Below are 22,923 nucleotides of genomic sequence, written 5' to 3' on the forward strand. Positions count from 1 at the left end.
CACATATACCATATAATTTCACCATGATTAACTTTGAAATTTGCATTTGGCTCAGCTCTTGAGTTCTCCATGAAATGGACAGCTCATTTTGTTGACCCACAGCAATGGGTCCGCTTTTGTTACAGACCAAAAATCTGCTGCTGCTTTTTCTTCATCTTCTCCTTCTTCTCCTTTTTCTTGAGCGGCCTTGGTCAGTTCTCTTGGGTTAATTTTGTAATTTTCGCACATGGCCTTTTTGGGCGGGGTCAACATAAAGATTATGGTCTTTTGGGCTTTGGGTTTTTTGGTTTTTGCTTAAGCTTTATGTGCTCTCATGTTTAATTGGAATAGATTGTGTGTTGGGTCAATGGGGGCGACATTTAAGTTTTCCACACTTTCTCGAATGATGTCAAATTGGTTTAAATAAACTAGTGTGAGAGGGTTTTGGGTAAACTTAAATTGCGAAACAGCACGTTACGATAAACTTTTAGCTAAATGCAGCAAATGAGTTTTGGGCGCTTTTCCCATTGATAGTTACAATCAATTTAATGCTTACGAAAATGAATCAGATAATTCACAACAAGTGGAACGCCTAGTTAAAAGAATTGGCAGCTAGTTAAACTAGTACTTAGGTGTTGAAATTGAAAATTGAAGTGAAAATAGGGCTAAGGAGAGGAGAAGCAGCGGCAACTAAGAAGGGCGCAAGATACGAAATCAAAACAAAAAGGTTTGGGGAGAAATTAAAATAGGGGAATAAATAGTATCAAAGAGTGAAAAAACACCGTGACTCTATGAGCTTTTGTTCTAGCAATAATCAATTTTAAAACTTATTCTCATTCACAAAAATAAATATAAGAATACAAAATACTGAATATATATATCTATATCTATATCTATATCTATCTATATCTATATCTATATCTATATCTATATCTATATCTATATCTATATCTATATCTATATATCTATATCTATATCTATATCTATATCTATATCTATATCTATATCTATATCTATATCTATATCTATCTATATCTATATCTATATCTATATCTATAATATCTATATCTATATCTATATCTATATCTATATCTATATCTATATCTATATCTATATCTATATCTATCTATATCTATATCGATATCTATATCTATATCTATATCTTATCTATATCTATATCTATATCTATATCTATATCTATATCTATATCTATCTCTATATCTATCTATCTATATCTATATCTATATCTATATCTATATCTATATCTATATCTATATCTATATCTATATCTATCTATATCTATATCTATATCTATATCTATATCTATCTATATCTATATCTATATCTATATCTATATCTATATCTATATCTATATATCTATATCTATCTATATCTATATCTAATCTATATCTATATCTATATCTATATCTATATCTATATATATCTATCTAATCTATATCTATAGCTATCTATATCTATATCTATATCTATATCTATATCTATATCTATATCTATATCTATATCTATATCTATATATCTATATCTAGATCTATATCTATATCTATATCTATATCTATATCTACTATATCTATATCTATATCTATAGCTATATCTATATCTATATCTATATCTATATCTATATCTATATCTATATCTATAGATATCTATATCTAGATCTATATATATATATATATATCTATATCTATATCTATATCTATATCTATATCTATCTATCTATTATATCTATATCTATATCTATATCTATATCTATATCTATATCTATATCTATATCTATATCTATATCTATATCTATATCTATATCTATATCTATATCTATATCAATATCTATATATCTATATCTATATCTATCTATATCTATATCTATCTATATCTATCTATATCTAATCTATATCTATATCTATATCATATCTATATCTATATCTATATCTATATATCTATCTCTATATCTATATCTATATCTATATCTATATCTATCTCTATCGATATCTATATCTATATCTAGATCTATATCTATCTATATCTATATCTATATCTATATCTATATCTATATCTATATCTATATCTATTTCTATATCTATATCTATATCTATATCTATCTATATCATATCTATCTATATCTATATCTATATCTATATCTATATCTATATCTATATCTATCTATATCTATCTATATCATGGATATGATGATCCAGCTAGACACAAACACACCCACGCACACATGAGCCATGCAGCATCTCGAGGCCAGTTGCCATTCGCTCACATTTCCCAGTTGAATCGAAGCCTCCGCTGAAATAATTCGTTGATATTTTTCCAACAATTTGCACGATTTTCAATTCGAAGTGCGCCCCCGCAACGAGCGATCGAGCGGGCGGACGGGCGGGAGTCTTTCTGGGTGGGCGATATTGGGCGTTCAGTTAGTCGAAAGTTTTCGCATAAAATAACATAAGATAAATTGTTAATGCGTCTGTGGGGAAGCGATTAGCGGTAAATGTGCCGAGTTTATTTCGAGTTTTTAGACGGCGTCTGAGAATTTTGCTACGGCAACGTCCAATGTGGGGTATGCGCAATTTAAATAATATTTCGCACCAGTTTCCCCCCAGTGGCCAGCACCAAAATACCAGAAAGATACAATTCAGTTACACAGTTTGTTTGTAGTTTTAGTAAAAAGAAGAAACAACAACAACAACAAAAACAAAACTTCCTGTAAAGACTTGCCGGCAGTTTTACCCAAAAGCCGAAAACGGAAAAAATAGATTTCCTTGTCTCGGGTTATTGGCAGCGTTTTAAAGGCTAACTAAGGGAATTGTAGCATATATGCTTATGTATATGCACACATTATATAAGTACAAAATAAACGCATATAGCGAAAGCTCCACAAAAGGACAGTCTTCTTGTTCGCACGTCTAATTTATTGGTTATGTATTATAGATATAGATATATATAGATTAAAGGTTAACTAAGGGAATTGTAGCATATATGCTTATGTATATGCACACATTAAATAAGTACAATATAAGCGCATATAGTGAAAGCTTCACAAAAGGACAGTATTACATACTTGGTTTGAATCAGAATAGCTTATGAAATTATTATATTTACAGGTGGTTAATTTTTTATTTTCCGTACCAAAACATCCTGAATGACTGTTGTCCCCCTGGGGATTGTTCACTGTACACATATGCATTTATTTCCAACTGATGTTTGCAAAAACTGTCTCAGTTACAGTCAGTCAGGCAGAGACAGTCAGGCAAATCGGGCAGCTCAGCTGCCACTGGCAATTTATTTCGCTTTATGCTGCCAGGGATTTTTATCGAACCCCTCAAGTACCTGCAGGCACAGCTTCACTCCAGGCATTGCAATTGCCCAGGTGAAGTACTCTCCCACACACACACGCACGCACACACACACACATTCACACACATGCCATACACATACGTCGACTGCCTGGCGCCGGGGTATTCACGTGTGCAATTGGCAAATGCAGCTTCAACTTGGGGTAAATTGCAGCTGCAGCTCATGATAAATCGTTAATTATAATTTGTATTGTTATCGTACGATTTTCCTTAACGCATTTTCCAAGCCAATGGAAATCGTTAGTTAAGTGGCAATCAATGAAAATGCTCAATGCCCAAGGCAACTGCTGCTGAAGCTGTTTGGCTCAAGTGGTCTCCAGAACCGGTTCAATAACTCGATATGGCCAATTCTTACAATTTTTTATTTTTTTATTTTTGAGTATATGCAATTGATAGTGTTCATGAGGCTTTAAGTGAGTCCTGAGAAAATATTTTTATTTTAGACCTTGATCATTATTATGTGGGTAAAATAATTGGAAATTAGAAATTTGACAATCGGGATTTTTTGTTGGCTCAATATCAGGCACAACGTAATACTCGTACTTATTTTCAGAAATGTCTTCTTGCGAAATTATAAGAAAAGTAACTAAACCCATTTTCATACATTGGCATTCAATTTGCCTACCCTAAAGCCAATAAAATGGGTAAAAGTGGTATATTGTGTTTGTGCAAATGTTTGTACACGAGAGGAGCAAACATCTTTAACCCCATAAAATATATATATATATATATTCTTGATCAGCATCAATAAGGAGGAGATATAGCCATGTCCGTCCGTCTGTACGTCTGTTCGTATCTATAAACTCAAGAATGTCATAGCCTATATGAGCTAGATACTGGAATTTGGAATATAGGGGCTCCTCCATTAAGAGTTTGTTTCCGATAATCGATAACTTGCCCCGATTTAAGACCTGGAGTTAGCAAATTTGACATGTATCTTGAAGAAAAGTAATTATAATTAATGCTTTTGTATTAGATGAACAATATAATCTAATAATATAATCTTTTTGAAGATGTTTTACGCATTTAACATAAGTACACACGGATAGGTTTCAATGATAAAGGCGATATTGAATTGTCGACAACTATTAAATGTGGGATAAATGTTTTTTATATTACAGCCAATATATATATATATATATATGTATATATATCTTAGAGCGGAATGAACAACTACATAATATAGCTGCCATAGGAAAGATCGCATGAACCATAAAAGCAGAGTAAAAGAGTTGGGTCTTGAATATGTGTTTTCTTTTAGCTAGGGTATTTAAATTTCGTATCTTACAAACCGAAACTTTTCTTTTTGTTTTAAATTCATTAATTCTATTCATCTTATTATTGTTATTATTTATTACAAGCCCATTTTACAATTAACGAATATTTCAACCGAATTATTATGCTGAATGCACTAAAAATAAAAGTTGAATATTAAATGCCGTGGGCGTAAACTCTTTACACAAAATCGCATGGCGAACAAATAATGTAAAGTGCACCTAAACACACCCACACACATACACACACACACAGCCACCTTCCAGGCCACCCATCGAACACTCAGCTACCTTTACAAATTACTGTAAATACCAAAACCGAAAAATAATTATTAGCAACGTAAATTTCAAAAACCAAAAATGTACAAATTTGTTAACTAGCCAGCAGGGGGAGAGTTGGGAGCGGAGTTAAAAGAAGGGGATAAGGGCAGATGTATGAGTTGTTCGGATTTGGATTAGGGGATGCGTAGCTTGCTCTGTGGTAAGCTAACCTAATTTGAAGAGCAAACAAAATTTATGGATAATTACATATTTTACTGCGCACACACATACATCCACACATATATATGCCTTGGGGTTAAAACTCTTATAGAGGTTTCATATAATGCTTGAGGGGCTGCGGCTGTATGGGGTTGGCCAACATCATTTTGATAGTCAAAAATTTGTACATGGTTATTAATGAAAAATATTTGCGGCAGGCGAAAACCACAAAAGCTGAACTAAAGCTTCAACTTTTCTGGCAGCTACTTAAAGTGGATGCTGCTGGAGGTCAGCAGTTGCTCGGTTAGCTACTGCGGCATAAATAAATGCAACTGTCAGAGGCAGAAATACAAAAAAAAAAAAAAACAGAAAAAATCCAGCTAAAAAAAAAGAGCGAGCAGCGAGCTGAAAGCTAAAAGTCTGAAAGCTGCTGGCCAACTGTCAGCGCCGAGTGCAAGTGACAAGTCAGGAGAAGAGCAGAGCCAGGAGCTCTAAAAAGTGGGTGAAAGCCGGATGCGTCTTAAAGGCAATGGAGGTCAAACCCAATTGTGTGTATGGCTGCAAATGTTTATGTGTGTATGAGTGCCGACCTTTTAATATACCCTGTTCCCATTTCAAATGGGGGCTGCATAAACCTGTTCTTGTGTCTGTCTCTTTGTGCACGTTTATTCCAAAAAAATTTTCTAGCTATGTTCTTGTACAAGAAGTGCAGATCAAGTATATCTTAAACTATCGATAACTCTGCATTTTGATTCCAGAAATCGATAAATATCGGTTTTTGAGCTTCTTTTGTTGAGCAAAGCTCGAATTTCATAAATACGAGATACCCAAAATGTTTTATATAGATTCTGGCTAAGTATACACGGAGAAAGAAGACCTTCCATCGCTTACACAAAAATAAAGCAATAAGGTAACGCAACTGAGTACAGGGTATTGACTAGTCGGAGAACCGGAGGCTTTCTTTTGTGCTTAGCTCTTTAGTGGCTGACTGGCTTTTTATGCCAGCGTCTCGTTTGGGCTCGTTCGCGTTGAACATATTGTGCATGCCGCTGCCACAGACTGTTGCATACTTTTGTGCACTCGACTGCGGCTCAAGTCCGTGCAACTGACTTGCCCCTGTTACCCCCTCTCCCACGAAGAAATTACCTAGCCAAAGTTGCGTAGCGAATCAGGCGTAAAGCAGACAAAGAAAAGTAGCTTCAAGTTGGCTGACAGATATTATTATTTATGCGGCTCTCTGGGTCGCCACGCGCTTACGTGCCTCTCCCTCTCTTTCACTCTCTTACACTCTTGCTGTCTCTCTGTCTCACACTCTTACTCTTACTCTTTCTTTGCATGCCTGACTGCATTTTTAAGTGCAAAAACGCGAAATGAACACGCTCATTACTCATGCGAGTGCAACTTGGGCAAAAGGCAAAAGTTTTTGAAGTAAACTAGAGCTGCCAGTGTTGGGAAAGTCGCAAAAGTAAGCATAAAATTGCATAATAACCTTACAGTTAGAACACCAACTAATATATATAAATACTTTTTCAAATATATAAAATTCAAAATTTAAATATAGTTGGGTATCTTCAAAGAGAGTAGAGTTGAGCGTGTAAAAAAAAATACATAAAAGAAAATTAAATTTTTAATTAAAAACAGAAATTGAATCCTTTTAAAACAATTGAAAATTCCAATACATATTGTTCCAAAAGCTTGCCATCAACCAGTTTTCTGCATAAATTCAAATATTGACTAAAGGCTCGACTTTAAGACTTCCATTTACGATTCTAATATTATTTATTATAGCCCTGAGGTTTTGAGCCCACAAAAACTATACAAGTGGCCATGGTAAGCTTTATGGTAATCAAATAAATCACTTGCCCGCGTTTAATTAAACTTAAGCTGCGACCCTTAACACTTGAGCCTTTGGCATTGTTTTGGGTCCTGCCCTAATGCCCCCTGTTGTCCCGTGTCGGGCCGCGTGCCCGCGCACACATCAAGCGATTTGCATAAGGCGTTTGCTCGACTACACAAACGCCTACAATGCCAAAGATCAACCGGGGAGCCATTCCAAGGGACATGTACGTACCCAACACCCGAAGCACCGACATCATGTGAATGTGTCTTTGCATATGAGCGAAAGTTTGTGTCCACATCCCAACCCAGTCTCCTGTTCGCCTTTTCCTTCGCTAAGCAACGGCAACTGTGTCACGCGCGCTTTCGAGTCATGTGTGCCAATTAAAGGCATGCCACGCCCCAAAAACAGCATACCAACCAAAAAGGACGAGTACAATAGATGTCATTTAAAAGACTGGCTGACGGTATGCTCTGTTTTTAGCTAGTGCGATATTTACTAACATATTTTGATTTATACTAGCTTATCGTTTATACTCAGTAGCTTTAAGAATATTTTTTAGATATCTGATAAAGCTTAAAAAGCTTTTGACGCTACTTTTATTTCCTCAGCACAATAAATCATTTAAAGCATACAGGATTTTATCCTTTTCGTGGACCCAATACACTAAATCGTAATTTAAGCTTTTATAAGCCTTGAATGCTTTAGTTGATATGTATTTAAGCCAATATTAATAATATATTCTTTATAACAAAACTAGTCTCAGTTCGATCATTATCACTCGTTTGTTCAAAAGCTCAAATATAATTCGAGCCTAAAGCTTCAATGCACTTTCAAAGCTTTAAAGCTGATATCTCTAACGAAGCCTAAGCATGGAAAGTTTCTTTAAGCTCTTGAACTTTTATTTTGAATCCCAGTTAAGCTTTCGTATGCTTACAAAATGCTTAAATTATATATCATATTCTGCCTTGAATCATTTGTATATCAAAGATATTTAATTGTTGGTATTGTTTGCTTTGGAGATTTTATCTTTAAGCAAAGCAAGCTCTATTGCTCTGCCAAGGAAAGGGTTGCAAGTACAAGTAGCTTTGCCTGCTGCAGCTTTTACTAACTATAGTCAACTTTTGCGCGCTGCTGCCTTGTTGTGCGCATTATTAGCTGTCGTTTATTTTAAACAAGTTGCGCAGAAGGGCAACGGGGCGGAGAGGAATGTGGGTTTAGCTGGAGCTGAAGCAACTGCCGCAGCTTCAAAGTTCTTGTGCGCAGAAAATTTCTCTTGTCGTCGTTTGCAATGGCAAGGGTAGAGAGGGGGCAGCACCTTTCCTCTGTCGTTGTTGTATATGTTGCTGTGCACATATGCCTGGCAGTCACTGTTGCTCCTCCTGCCTGGCTCCCTTTTTTGGCATCCTCCTTTGTCGCTGTCGTTTTGGCTGCCGTGATGCTACTTATCTTTATACATTTAAAGTCATTAGTTGCTGCTGATCTTAAAGGAGTTGCCCTGGTTGTGCTCGCGAAGTGCAGCAGACCTAAAAATAAAAGGACTTAAGCAAATAAAGGAAGAAGCAGCAGCAGCCGATGTCAGATTGGGTAAACTTCACTGGCGAATGCAGGACTGTCGGGACGTGAAAATTGCTAAAGAAAAACAAACAAATTGCAAATATTTTTCTAATGTCTGATGGCAGCTGTGTTAGGTATTATAAAAGAAAAGGACTGCGAGAAAGAGAGAAAGACAGAGAGAAAAGGTCCGCTAATGAACTATGAAAATAGCATATGCCAAAGCAAAACAAAATACAGTGAGTGCAGTCGAGACTGTCATCTGGGAAACTATGGATACAATGCTCAGAATAACGCTTAAAACAATAAGACTTCGATTGCATTGCGAAATGCGTTTATTATAATTTAATATTATAAATTATATTATTTTATAATAATTCGGAATCTTTTCGATTCAAGTATGCATTTTTCAAGAAATCTTTGCTCCCAGTCTTAGTTCAAGCAAAATTTGTTAAGCTGGTCCAAAGCTCTCTCAACTAAAATTGAGGATTATCATGTTATCCACATAATGAGTATGTATATTGAGTGCTCTTAAAAGAAATAATATACATACATATATATTTTCATGTTTAAAAAAAGAAACTAACTCAGAATAAACTGATCTAAAATATGTCTTTTGGATACTAAACTCTGAACAATTCTAAATCTTTAAACTCCAATTTTAAATTAAAGTTCTTAAACAATTATTATCATACAACAATTTTATCTAATAGGATATTCAAACTAGTCTCAACAAAATTATCTGATGAATTAAAAAATTAAATATAGTTGAAGAAACGCAGAAACCCATGAAAGCCATTTTTTATTCTACGAGCTTACAATGAATTAAAATCTTTGTTGATCATATTTTTGAGTTTGGTTGGCACTAAGAATGATTTTTGCTTTAATTGAAACAAAAAATGTGTCTATATTTAGTGCCTTTTGAACGCTTAACCTGTTCCGTGGTGTTTCTTCAAACTGATAAGTTTAAGTTGATCGAAGTTTATCATAAAAATAAGTGTCGTGTTCTCAATTTGTCCTTGTATATTAAGTTTGTAAACTTAATTTAGCAATATATAATATAATTATACAACTGTCTCCACTGTGCAGCTTATTTAATTGTAAAAACAAGAGCGCGAAAAATGGAGCAATAGGAAAGTGAGTTATTCGTGGCGTTCCGTTTCACTCTGGCAGCTGCTGCAGCGTATTTTCCGGTGCAGTTCGTATACGAAATGAGACAAGTGGCAGCAGTAGCTGCCACATGGGGCATGGAAATGGGGGCAGGTGATGTGGGGGCAAATGCTAATGCAACGCGTAGCAACGCGGCAAGTGGCAGTGCAATCAGTTGGCTCAGTTGGTCGGTTGGTCAAGTAACTCGATTCTATGGCTGGTTGCCCCTCGGACTGTTTCGTAATTTATATGCGCGTGTCGATGTCGTCCCTGTCGTCCTTGTCGTCGTCATCCTGCCTGCAGCTTCCTTGTAATGGAGCGACCGCAACGAACGAAATCTGACAGGAAGCATTTTTGTGACAAGCGCACAAGTTTCACGCTTCAATGTGCACCAGAATGACAGCCCAGGGGGGCTTGATAGAGGGGCGCTGGGGGTAACGGGAGCTCTGCTGTGTCAGGGGGCAAGCGTCAACAGAAAATGAAAACGGCTAACTGACCTGTGGGGCGTGTGGGTGTGGGCGAGCTGTAAGCAGAACTAGAAAATGAAAAGTACAATATGTTTGAGATTTGTTTTCTCCAGTTTTTTCTACATTATTTTTTATATTTTTGCAACCAACGAGTTGCAAGTGGACAGTGCTTGACATTGATGGACGCAAGGGTCGTCTGATAAACTAAGGCAAGAGAGATGCAGAATAAACTTTTGAGAAAATCAGATAGAACAGGTCAACTAAATTGAAGCAGTTGAGCTAAGTGGCTTATGAAGAAATGAGAAAGCAACATGGTAAAATTTTACTTGAGCGCAACATCTCAAGGCAAAGACTAGATTCAAGACTTTCAAGCATAGTTGAAAAAAGTCTGCTTTTCTAAGAAGTTGTAATGAATATACATGAGAATATTGTTAAGTAAATGTCATTGAAATACTCCATTCATATTTAAGCTTGACTCAGTCGAGTTGACAAATCTTGATGCATATTTGTTAAAATTATCTCAGGACGTGCCATAGAAACATATTCAGCAAGGCAACTGCTCTTTAAAATCTCAAAACTCCTCCAAGGCACAAAAGAAGATGCTGTCCGTATAAAATAAAGCCACATTAAATTGCTTAGTATATTTAAACTCTATGCGCAAACTGGATGGAAAAAGCAGCTTCTTTGCCTGTGTGCTTAAATAAAATATAAAACATATGTTTGCTTTCATCAGACAACAGACAGTCACAACTTTTCCTTAACGAGAAAGACGAAGCCCTACAACATAAACATATTAAGAACACACGGCGCTCATTGCAAAAGTTTTCATTTTAAAGCGAAAGCCGCAAATGGGTTTCTTTTACCTTAACTGAGGTAAAAACTTTTAACCATTTTAAGCTGGCGACAATTTTTGTTTTCATATTTTCTTTTTCTTTGTGTCTGTCCTTTTTTTTTCCGTTCCATTTTCAGACACCTACTGCTGCTGCCGCTTCTTGTTATTATTATTCAGTTACGCGCTGTTTATACAGGCGAGATATTCATACATTCATGAATATATATAATGCACGTACTCGTATGCTCGTGGTATCTTCTTTTGGCGCTGGCCCAACTCACACGACGCTGGGCGAGAATTTGCATAAACACCAACTACAGCAATAATAACAACAACAGCAACAACAACAATAACTGAGGGGAAGCACACGAAAAGCATCCGCAGATAGCGCAACGCGACTTGGTTTACTTTTAAATTTGTATTATATGCATTTACACTCCCTAACACCCCACTTCAAAAAAAAAAAAAAAAAAAGAAGGAAAGAAACCCCTCATATGTATTTTTTTTCTGCCTTATACATGTTTATAAAATTGTCTAAATTCCCACAAGTTGATTTAAACTTTCTTCCTTCAGTGCTGTGTAAGCGCCACCAAAAGTTGAGCCTGTTCCCAGTTTTGTTAGTTGCCTTTACTTTCGTTGTAATAAGGGTATACTACAAATTTTAACAGACATTGTAACATACATATTTTAAGTTCCTGTTTAATAGGAAGGGCAGCTTTACTTGTATGCAATCCGACATATAATATACGGGTTTTTTTTTATTTTTGCGAAATACTCTTATGAACAATAATTTTATGAAAACTATTTCACAACAAATTAATTGTTTTTATTCGACTACTTCATTCAAATGTTAATTTGTGTAATTTGTGAAGTTCAATTTTGATTTTTGCTAAACTGTGCAGAGTAAATTCCTATTTTAAATTTAGTTTACAGGGTATGGCAAAATCGTTGCTTGTCGACTTTCCACTTCAGAAATTTCAGGCGCTTCTTTTCTGTGGGGAGTCGCCGCGAATCGGTTCGCCTTTGGCTGGTACCACGTCGCGTATACGTTATTCTTTTTACACAATTGTTATTATTGTTGTTGGAGCTGCTCAGCGGGTCTGTCAGCCCGACTCTTCCGAGCGTTGCCTGGCATGCAGAAATGTGTTTTTTCTTCTAATACACACGTGCATCATATATATACTAATATATACTATTTGTCTGGGGTATTGCAAAGCGACCACAGGAAATGCTAAAAATGCACTCAGGTATTGAGTGTGAGTGTGTGTGTGTGTGTGAATGCTGTGCTGTGTGGCTTGCTTATTTATGCAACTGTGCCAAAGGATTCGGTTTTGAGTTTGGGCAAAGCAAAATACGATAAGACCATGTTTTATGTAATGCTCTCTGTATCAGCGTATCGAATATATGAAATTGAAAGCGAAAATCCGATGAGATGAGCAACAATTGAGAAATTGTTGGGGACAATTGTGCCGAGAATAGGATAGCGAAGACTGTCAGTTGGAAATCACATGTGCATATGGACAGAACATTAGACACAAATGTATATCGTATGGAAAAAGCACATATATAAGCGATGGAAATCCGGAATAAATATAAAAAAATTGTTGAGCTGAGGCTTTCTATGAAAAACAAGTTGATAATTATATAGAAAGTTTGTTATTATTCTTATTTATTCAAAAAATATTCCAAGTCCATTGAATAACTTGCCAATTAATACCAAGGGTACTATGCATTTTACGTCTCTGCCATATATCAATACGCATCCTGACGGAGAAGAGGGAGCCTCCAGTAAAAACTTTATTAAAGAGCGTTCTTATCGTTCCCTTAAAGCTAATATTAAATGTACAATAGCTGTGATCTAACCATGCTTAGAGAACATTTTAATGCGTATATATGTATTAATTTTTATTTTATTTCATTTATGTAAAAATATCGTGTTGGTAGATTAACATGCCTTTCAGATCCAATTATATGAAATCATAAACAACTTTTAGGGCTAGATCTGGCACCGCTATTCCCTGCTTTAGGCAGCTAAAAATAGTCTTTGAGTATCTCCATTTAATGAATGTTTTAATTCATTAGACAATTAAAAAAAAGTGAGAGATAATTAGATGCTCGGTAGATAGAGAGTAATGGAGAGGAAAAAAGGAGAAAGACTTATTTCTCTTCTCATTTATAATCTATTTGTATTGTTCTTTATTATTATTTATCTACTTTACACCCATTGTTTAGTGCTTTTGGTGTTTACCCCGCCCCACACACACTTGAGTGAACTTTTACTATCTTTGCCCCACTTGCAAAATTAACATTCACTTATGCACTCACACACACGCACACACACCGGCGCACACTTACAATCCCACATACACTCACATTCATCGCCTTAACCAGCCAAACACTTGGCTCAAGTGTTTGCTCACTTTGCGGGCCGCAACCTCTTAACCTGCCCGCATCACCACCCCTCACACCACGCCCACCATTCAGCCCCGCAAATACCGCCTCACCTACGTTCTTTGGCCATCCCTTTTGCATTGCTCTCTGCTTGGCCTATGCTTAGTTAACGTTTTGGCCTGCGCCTCTATTTCGTGTTTTCACCATTTTTTTTCGTCTCTTCTTTATTTTTTTTTTTTTTTTTTGGTGTCGACCTAAGTCTGCTTGGCATATGTTTTCCACGTCCTTTCCCTGTGTTTGCCTTGTGTTCTTCTGTTTATTTTTTTTTTAGCACTTTTCTAGCACTCCCTTTATTTTTGCCCCCTCTTCACACTTTGTCTGGCGCCTTTCACTCACTCACTTTATTTGCGCTCATGCATCATAAGGGTTTAATGGATTTGCTGCAGCCTCAGGAGAAGCTCAGCCCGCTCCCCTGAGAGCGGGTCGAAGAGCTGTGCATCATTTTCCCGGTAGCGGCGCGCCCACAATTCACACGCCCACAGACACACACACCAACACACTCGCACACAATGATTATCATATTACGCACACCCCAAGCCATTCGCAGGCTCTGTTTCTGGTGTTTATGACTTTATTTTGGCCACCTAGTCGAGCAGTTAATACATTTTTATAGACTTGCCAAACTACTATTTCCCTTTCCGCTCTCCACACACTAACACACACACACACATACAAACACACACTCAGCAGCACTTTACAGGTCTGTCATTCTATTAGCTTTTCGCGTGCTTTGTCATTGCCGTTAATAGACTTACTTTTCCTCTTACACTTTTATAGAATGTTTCTTTACTTTTTTGTGCCTTGGCTTTCGTTTTGATGTTGATGTTCTTGTTGTTGTTGTTGTTGTTGTTGGCGCCATTAAGTCGTTATTGTTGTTGTTGTAATTGCTCAGCTGCGTGTGAGACTCAGGTGCGAGAGACGGCTATTAAAAAAAAAGTGAGCAACGCTGCGTATACGCAATACATAAATCAAATTGCGACTGCGACTAGTCAAAAGTCTATATAAAATAATATATGTCAAGGCGAGGGCTGTATTTTCGTTTTATGCGTTGATAAAAATAGAGCTGTATTTGGGGAATTGGAGATAGAAGAAAGAGAAGTACATTCCTTAAGAAATTTGTAAGCAGCGATAACAATTTACTTGACAAGGTTTAAGATTTTCTCACCAAATAAGTTTAAGAATTATTGTAATTAAAACAGCACGATACGTATTGTAATTATATGATAACAACTTAAATATAGACTGTACTCAGCCTGGAGTACAGAAAAAAATAAAATTTAAAGAAAAATGCATTTTGTTATATTATAAATTCCAGCAGGGTGGGCTAAAAGTGCATAAGCCCATTTATCATAAACATATAAATAGATAAATTAACTGATGCAGCATAAATTAAGCAGCAATAATTCAATACTTGAATAGTTACCCTAAATCCCATTTGGTCGTAATAAATTAAATTGCAACCTCTCACAAAATTGTTGTGGATTCGCATTATGCCGAGAGCTTTAATACAATTTCAATAGGCAAACCAAACTATTATGCAATAGCCAAAAAATGATTTTTCGAACATGTTGATTTTCCACTCCATTTTCTGCGCAATTTGCTTGTGTCAAAAATGTGCAGCAACTATTCATTTGCATTTGCAGCAGAGCAATCTTTTGGGCTCGGGGCATGCCAAGGCTTCGCCCGGTTTGAGCAGCAGCAGTCGAGTGCAGCAGCCAGAATCGCCCTCCAGAGCCAGCCATAATATATTTAGGAGCTCTAGTGCAAAGTATATGGTATAGTTTGTAGCTGTCTTTAGCACACATCAAAAGCATTATTAACAGGACTACAAGCACAGCGACAGCACACAGGGCGCAGGATAACAGAAAAGATGCCTGCAAGCAGGCTCAGTAAATCCAAAACATGTGTCCCTACTGGATGACAGTGTGTGAGCGTGTGTGTGTGTGTGTGCTTGTTGTGTGTGTGTGTGTGCGTGTGTATTTATGAGCCATGCCACACACTTACATTGCCAGCCACATCAACTGCTTTAGCCGTGCATTAAGTGGCTTTAGCTTGCCACACAAGGACATGCTTTTTGTGGTCTTTAAAAAATTTCGTTTTTTTTTCACATGCGTCCCCCTGCCCTGTGGCCCCTATTTAGTGCTTTACATTTAAGGTGTCTGCATGGAGCATAAAATGTATATAAGTCTAGCTGCCAGCCAAAAATAAAAAAAAAATAAAAAAAAAATTAATATTAAAAGCAATTACTGCAAGTCTTAAAAGACGAGAAAAAAAATGTAAATAGAATAAAGCTGAAAATTCTTAAATTCAGTCTCGCATATTTTCTTATGTTTCCAGCTCGTGAATTACACTGTGAGTGGCTAATCAGCTTATAAATAAGCAGAATACGAGAGAGCATAATTTGGAGACTAGAGAAAATACTGCTTTATTTTTAATTGAGAGCATTATCCGAGAAAGCAGCTATAACGTACGTGAAATTTGCCAAGGAATAAGCGTTCATACAATATTTAGTTTATGCGAAATCAAGCGAATATTTATTAAAGCAGATTGTTGTTAATTATGTAACATAATATTAAAAAGACATTACAAAATTGAAGTAGGCTCTGCTTTTTATTCATAATTTTCGGCCACATCTAAGTAAAAACCTCTCAACCTATTCCCAGTTGAGCTGTGCAGCTGGACCGAATCGGTACTGAACAAAATTCCAAAATTCTAAAAATTTCAATAAATTTTCGTGGCATTCATTTGGTTTAGACTCACACCAAAAATTCTTTTCGTAATTTAATGATTAAGTGCAAAGTTTTCTTTTCTACTTTTTTAAAAACAAGCAAAATCAAAAATATAGCTACTCAAACAGCCGAAAATTGTGAATGTAAGCAAAAATAAGAGTTAAATATTTCATTAAGTTTTCTCATAATCGAAAATGTAGACGTCAGCGGGAAAACGGCATCTATCTGCAACATTATCTACGGATTGTTGGGGGAGGAAGAAAATAAAATTCATTCGAACACTTCACGTAAATACATCAAATACACCAAGGAGAAGACCAGCAAATCGCACACAATCGAGTTGAAGAAATGCATCTATCGCTCAACATCGGAGATAGGAATGGCAAAAGCACTAAATTGGGTTAAATAAGTTTAAATCGGTAAATTGATATGCAACAAGGAAATATAAATAAGGACTTTAAATAAAAATAATAAAACAATTAAATATTTAAAAACGCACATGCAAAACATTCGGCTTGAAAGTTTATAGGCTATTAATTTCTATAGTTATTTGCTAACTCACTGAATTGACGATCAAACAATTTATATAATTAAAAGGAAGTTATATAAATCTGTGTTGCACCCTTGATATCAAATATATTATATACGATGTTATTTGATTTTGTTGGCCATCGGTTAATCAATATGGAAATTGAAACAGTCTAAATAAGTATTAACCATTCTAGTATTGGCAAAAATTAAAGATACGGAAAGTTCACAATTGTAGTAAAATGCAAATCGAAAGCTTGATATCTAAAATGTTATATATATATGTATACCATTTATGTTTATGTAATGTTAATTTGTAGGCCCCACATTTGTGTGACCCGACGAGAAATCTGAAATACATTTTCAATGGGAACAGCATAGAATGTTTTCCACTCTGAATAGCGGCTGCCTTTGCTCTGGTTTTTGAGGTTGCGTAAAAGTGAAGTCCCGAAAATTGGGTTAACGAAGGAAATGCGTCTGAAATTGAAATCTGGCGGCGTGGAATGTGGGTTACACACACACACACACACAAACATCCAGACGCTTAAGAGTATGCAACGATTGCTGCGAATCAATTCAAACCCTCTCACAATTAGTGCGATGTCTGAGAAATGCTGCGTGCAATGCGTTTTTTTTTCTGGCAGACAGCCTGGCAACACCTTGACAACTTTATAGTTGTCAAGTCAACTAGTTGTTGCTGCTGTTGTTGTTTGTAGTTGCTTTAGTTGTTGTGCAGTCAGTTGAAACTGTCGCAGGTGCTCGTTAGTTTTGCTTCGGCACTTTTGGCCTGATCCTCAAGTGTCGCCGAGTCCTGTCACATCCTCAACGCCAGCTTTGTCGGCGACTTTTCAAAGTTCTGCAACGTCGCCAAGTTTTGTTTTGGGCGCGGGGTGAAAGTGTGTGTATGGGGGGGTAAGCGAGTGTAGTTTGGGTTTGCATTCAAATTAAATAGCATTTTGATGAATATTGATTGATTGCTTGTGCCTCGCCTCGAGGCAAATTAAAAGCAATTGGCGCTATGGCAAATCGAAAAACTTTGCCCAAAAACTTTGGCCTTGTAATTGAGATAGTCGAATTGCAGTTGCAGTTGCAGTTCCAATTCCAGTTCAATTTCAAATAAATTTCGCAAGAAATGCTGAAAATTTGTTAATCAACAGTTGTTTGTAGCATTCGAGAAAGTTTAATTTGGTAAAAGAAATTTTAAAATGTGCTTATAAATGCATGAGCTTTGACTTTTAGAGTTGTATGAAGAAAAAAGGGTAATAAACGAATTTGAAGCTGTGCACTTCGAAAATGGAATTTTTGTTGTCTTCTTACCTATGATCCAAATATTGGAAAGCTGTACAGAAAGCAGGTGAAACTATATCGAAACAGAAACATATATTTTTCTAAAATGGATTGCATCAAGAAGCTACTTTTTAGACTCCTTGCATATAATATCGATTTATATTCTTTCCATTTACATATTCTTTCATATATAATTTTCTATTAAATGTAACCGAATAACAATTGATTTTTTTGGTACTACAAACCGGTCTCCATTGTTATTGATTCATATTCAATTCGAGATTAACCAACTTTCGCAGATATTTAAATCTAAAAAGTATGATATTCTTGTGGAATTTGCAGTAACCTTTAAAATAATTCAGTATTAAGTAGCAGACAGCTCGGTCGAGGACATTACGCAACAGAGGGCTTGGGGTTGCGAGAATAGCGTCGCGCTTGGGGGAAGGAGAATTGTTATTGCAGTGCGAGTTGCAACCGGAAATGAGTAAACAAGCGTCAAATAGTAAAAACACAAGCAGTGTGCGGGGCTGGCAAGTGGGCGCCAGGACAACGAGTGTCCTGCTGCAGTCCTTACGAAAATATAAATAAATGAAACATTAAACAAAACTGCGACGACAACAATGGACAAAGCCCTTGTCGAGCGAGTGCTCCAGGACGTGGAGTATTGGAGTGTGGCGCGTGCATAAGGACGCGAACGCGGATGCGGACGCGGACGCGGACGCCACGGCAAAGATGGCGAAAAATGAGCGAAGACAACAACCGGATATCCGGCAACTTTATAAGCAGCCAGCAGGCAGCGCCACAAAGGACAACCAGACTCCAGCGACCAACGCCGATGCCGATGCCGATGCCGCCGCCAACGACAACGTAGTTTATTTTAACTTTTGATTTCCGCCTTTTTGGTATGCTGAGTATTTTCTTTAGCTCAACCCTCCACGCCCGACTCCGCCCGCCTCTCTGACTCAGCTCAGTAACCTGGTCAGCTGCATGGCAATGCAGCAAGCGCTACTTCGCCGAGTCCTCGAGCACATCTTCAAGATGAAGAAGAATGCCGGGCGCCTGCATTAAAAATGAATTAAACTTGCGTTTCTCAAGCTCCCATCTGCCAGTTCCTGTGTCCTTTCCCAGGAGCTGACTGCGATATTCAACAAGAGTTTCCAGCCAGCACGCAATTCAATTTACACCGCCCCAAAGACAATTTCCCAAATGTCGGTGCCATGTTCTGGGAGTGAGATACACATACACATGTAAGTATATATACAAAGATACATATTTGTGTAGAAATGAATACAAAGACTTTCATAGAGGAGAATTAGCTTACAGCAATCTTCTTCAAACTTCCGCATTAAATTAAATACAATTAAATTAATTATTATAATTCATATATCTGTATTAATATGCAATCAGAGTAGGCTTCGCATTCGACTCAAATCATTTTTTTATGTGATATCTCAACACAAAGCTTCGTATTTTGCTCAGTACACTCTTTAGATTCTTACAAACAACATCAAAAAAACTAAAAACTGAAAACCGAAACAAAAAAAATAAACATTACTCGTCGACACAAAGAGGTCCTTATTTTAAGCAAACAGTGTAACTTTTTATAATTTTGTAGAAAAGTTATAAAGCGAAAAAAACTTAATAAAACTAAAACCAAAAAAAAAAAAAATAAATTTCCAAAAATCAAAACCAATAAATAACAGGAACTAAAACTACAAAAAAACTATAAAACGAAACAAAAAAAAAAATAAAAAATATTCTCCAATTTGATTTGGAGATACTGTTGATATTGATATCGGCATGGATATACCTGGCTTTACCTAAACATAACTGGATATAACTCGGACTGTAAGTAGACCCTCCTTTTAAAGCAGGAAGGCTCTCGGTTAAATAATTTCTATTTGCAGTGACAAAGAGATGTATATATATATATATAACGAAATATATATAATCAATTATAGACCTGGATTCTAATTAGGATGACTGCGAGTTGGTTGCTTATCTTCAGTGATCCATGATCCATGATCTTATTTATACAGTGATCCATGCGAGCTTGTTCTTGCCTACGAACGCCTGGGGGGTCTTCTCTCATATCTTAAATCCTGGGCTTCACGATATGGTACACTGTCATCTGATTCACTTGTTCACGCTCAGTGGCTTCTTTCGAAAATTGCACTGGAATAGTTTCGTACGACTATCTGGGAGAAATTTGTTGTTTATCTGTTCGGATGGTGGAGTTGTTGTAAATTCTGGTTTATCAATACAGTAATTCTCTTTGGCAATAAATATACAAAACAAATGGTTGGCCTTGGGAGGGTATCCGCACATTAATGCACTGCTGCATTCCTGGGGAAGGGAGACTGTCTAGGAATCTGTATTTGTATACACTGTAGAACAAGAGATATATTATAAAACTGCAATACAAAGAAAATGAATAAAATTCTGCTCGATGTCATAAGCTCGGAATACAAATCTGTATGAAACTCGTGATTCTTGGAGAGAAATGGATCGGCTTAAATAGGGCGTGCCTGATATTTAATTAGTTGAAATCGAGCTGCTATTCGACATATATCGCTTTATAATGCCGTGATGTAATAGACATCAGATTACGATATAGCTACATCGGAAGAATTGAAAATGTTTTATTTGACAAGATACCAAAATCTTGCAATAACATGCTACACTATTTTTACTCGTAATAGCTGAAGCCATATATCTGCGAGTTTAATATTCGGTTAGCCACAGATAGCTATATATTTCATAGACAATTTAAACCAACTCTGCACACAAAAAGCCTGCCATGCGACAGTTTACCCAAGACTTTCAAGTCTCTGGATATATGTTTAGAAATATGTCATTGTATAGCCAAGCAGAAAGGTAACACAGTTAAACATAACAGGACTTTACAAAATATACACATTTGTATGTGCAGAATGCATTTAAAAACAAAATCGCCTATCTCTATCCGTTCGGTTTTCCTGGACATCGATGATGAACAAGATGAAAGCGACGACCTCTTCATTGACTTCAAGCAACACCAATTCGGGCAAGTTCAGCGACAATTGAAATTTCGCATAGTCTGTCATATATTCTCATGACTGGTGCGTAGCCCTCAGCTGCAGTTGCTCGATTACAAACAGTTCAAGGCGGCACGCACAATTCAAAGGCATTTTCGGGGCTGGCGCGTCCGTCAATCAATGAAGATAAGGCAGCATGCGGCAACTGTTCTGCAGAGATCGTGGCGTTTATATATTAGCAAGCGGCATCTGATCAGCACCTGCCAGGAGCGCGTACAGAAAAATATACTGATCATGTTTAACAATGCCTCGTTGAAGATACAGGCATTCTTTCGGGGCTGGTGGGTACGCAAGCATATCAATAATGTGTTCCTTTTGAAAGAAATGCAGCTTCATTCCTTGGAGGATCTATTGACCGGGTATGCGTACAAGCTGCACACCATGATGCGCACCCAACATTTACCAGGACTTATGAGCTTTTGTAGAAATCCGTAAGTGTCTTGTCAAAATTTATCTATCAGCTGCTAGTGAAAAGCCACTATTATCGATACATTTTAATCGATTATCGCCAATCAGTTGCAATCTATGGATTATATTCTGACGATAGTCGGTCATCAGTTTACGTATATCTTCTTTATTCGTATTGGCCATGATATATAAGCTTTTATATATATATATATCCGTAAGTGTCTTATCGATGACTGATTTATCGCTATTGAGCTGTCGATAGTTATTTATTAGTTTGCTACTAATATCGATAAATTTTAATCGATTTTCGCTTGTCAATGACAATCTGTCGATTATATGCTGACTATTATCTTTTGTTTATTCTTCTTTTTTCAACTCTTCCAGAGATATGCAAAGAATGGAGGACCTTATAGCATGTATGTCTTATCGATTTTACAATCAACTTGTGGGCCCCAAATTTTTGTCTACAAGGGCTATCTTAGAAATGCACCGTCGCAAGTTTGCAGATTCCGCATTTCTGACTTGGGTACCATATGCAGGCTTCGATCACATTGACGACTGCTATTCGCCGCCATCGGAAAAGCAGTCCAAGATCTATGACCAACGTGAATACGATATCATACAGATCTTTTTGCCGTCGGATCACTTAACTGAGAATAAAAAGAAAATGCAATGGGACAAAGAGAAAAGTGAGTAAATTTGAAATGGGAATATCTCTACTAGGCTGTTGCCATATAATTAATTTATTGTTTTTTTTTTTTTTTTCTATTGCCATCATCCAGGTATACGCAGGAAGTCGCATACTCTTTGCGATAAAACAAGGCGTTTTTGTAAGGATCTTGTGTTGAGCATGAAATATTGGCCTATGTGTAATGCATGCAAGATAAAAGTAACGGATCGCTTATTGGGACCCGCCCTTGGTGAATTCCTCGATAATGTTAAAGCTTCCTTGGAGGCCATACACCAAGTGGCCAACTGTAATTGCCAGCGTGATACGAGACATGAGGGTTACTTTCAACCGTGTGAATAATTTGCGAGTTCACACAGCTTATTATTTTCTTTTTTTCATATAAAACGGGCACAAAATTATAAAAATAATTTGCATATCAATCGACTAAAGATAAGAGTTTATATATAAAAATAACCTTTATGTATATTATCATTTGCCTTAAGCTGAATTATCCACAGAAGTTCCAAAGGCAAGCTTAAAAAACTTGCTGTATGCAAAACATTTGAATGTAGCCTGCTCAAGATCGATGTAAAACTACAAAAGGACGCGTTTTGCTCTTTTAAGTACAATTTGTTACATGGCTGAAGTGAACGATTTTTCAAAGTTATGCATAAGAGCGTGATACACGCATGATAGAAAATCTAGGGCCAAGGTAGAACTGCATCAAAAAAAGTGTTGTATAACGCCATTTTATTTTTTATTTTCGGCTTGAGAGTAAAACAAGTTGCATTCTCAAATCAAATATCAAAACTGTGGATAAAAACTCA

The 22,923-nt window shown here is 36.5% G+C and overlaps 2 protein-coding genes and 2 long non-coding RNA genes across 5 annotated transcripts in view; 3 read left to right on the forward strand and 1 right to left on the reverse strand.

Moving 5' to 3' along the window:
- Positions 1-22,923, reverse strand: part of beat-Ib (beaten path Ib) — a 189,186-nt gene that overhangs the window by 38,499 nt on the left and 127,764 nt on the right. The window lies entirely within an intron of this gene.
- LOC26530876 (uncharacterized) lies at positions 16,030-16,620 on the forward strand. Its single transcript, XR_001449837.3, has 2 exons — positions 16,030-16,269; positions 16,327-16,620. It is a non-coding gene; the product is annotated as an uncharacterized lncRNA (long non-coding RNA).
- Positions 19,369-20,240, forward strand: LOC26531008 (uncharacterized). The gene is made up of 2 exons (XR_001449836.3): positions 19,369-19,789; positions 19,849-20,240. It is a non-coding gene; the product is annotated as an uncharacterized lncRNA (long non-coding RNA).
- Positions 20,798-22,561, forward strand: LOC6634261 (uncharacterized). The gene is made up of 4 exons (XM_002057507.4): positions 20,798-20,987; positions 21,051-21,449; positions 21,811-22,115; positions 22,209-22,561. The coding sequence occupies exons 1-4, from the start codon at positions 20,866-20,868 to the stop codon at positions 22,454-22,456; spliced, it is 1,074 nt and encodes a 357-aa protein (XP_002057543.2). The 5' UTR covers positions 20,798-20,865; the 3' UTR covers positions 22,457-22,561.

Source organism: Drosophila virilis, chromosome 4, assembly GCF_030788295.1.
Source record: "Drosophila virilis strain 15010-1051.87 chromosome 4, Dvir_AGI_RSII-ME, whole genome shotgun sequence".
Classification (NCBI taxonomy): Eukaryota; Metazoa; Arthropoda; class Insecta; order Diptera; family Drosophilidae; genus Drosophila; species Drosophila virilis.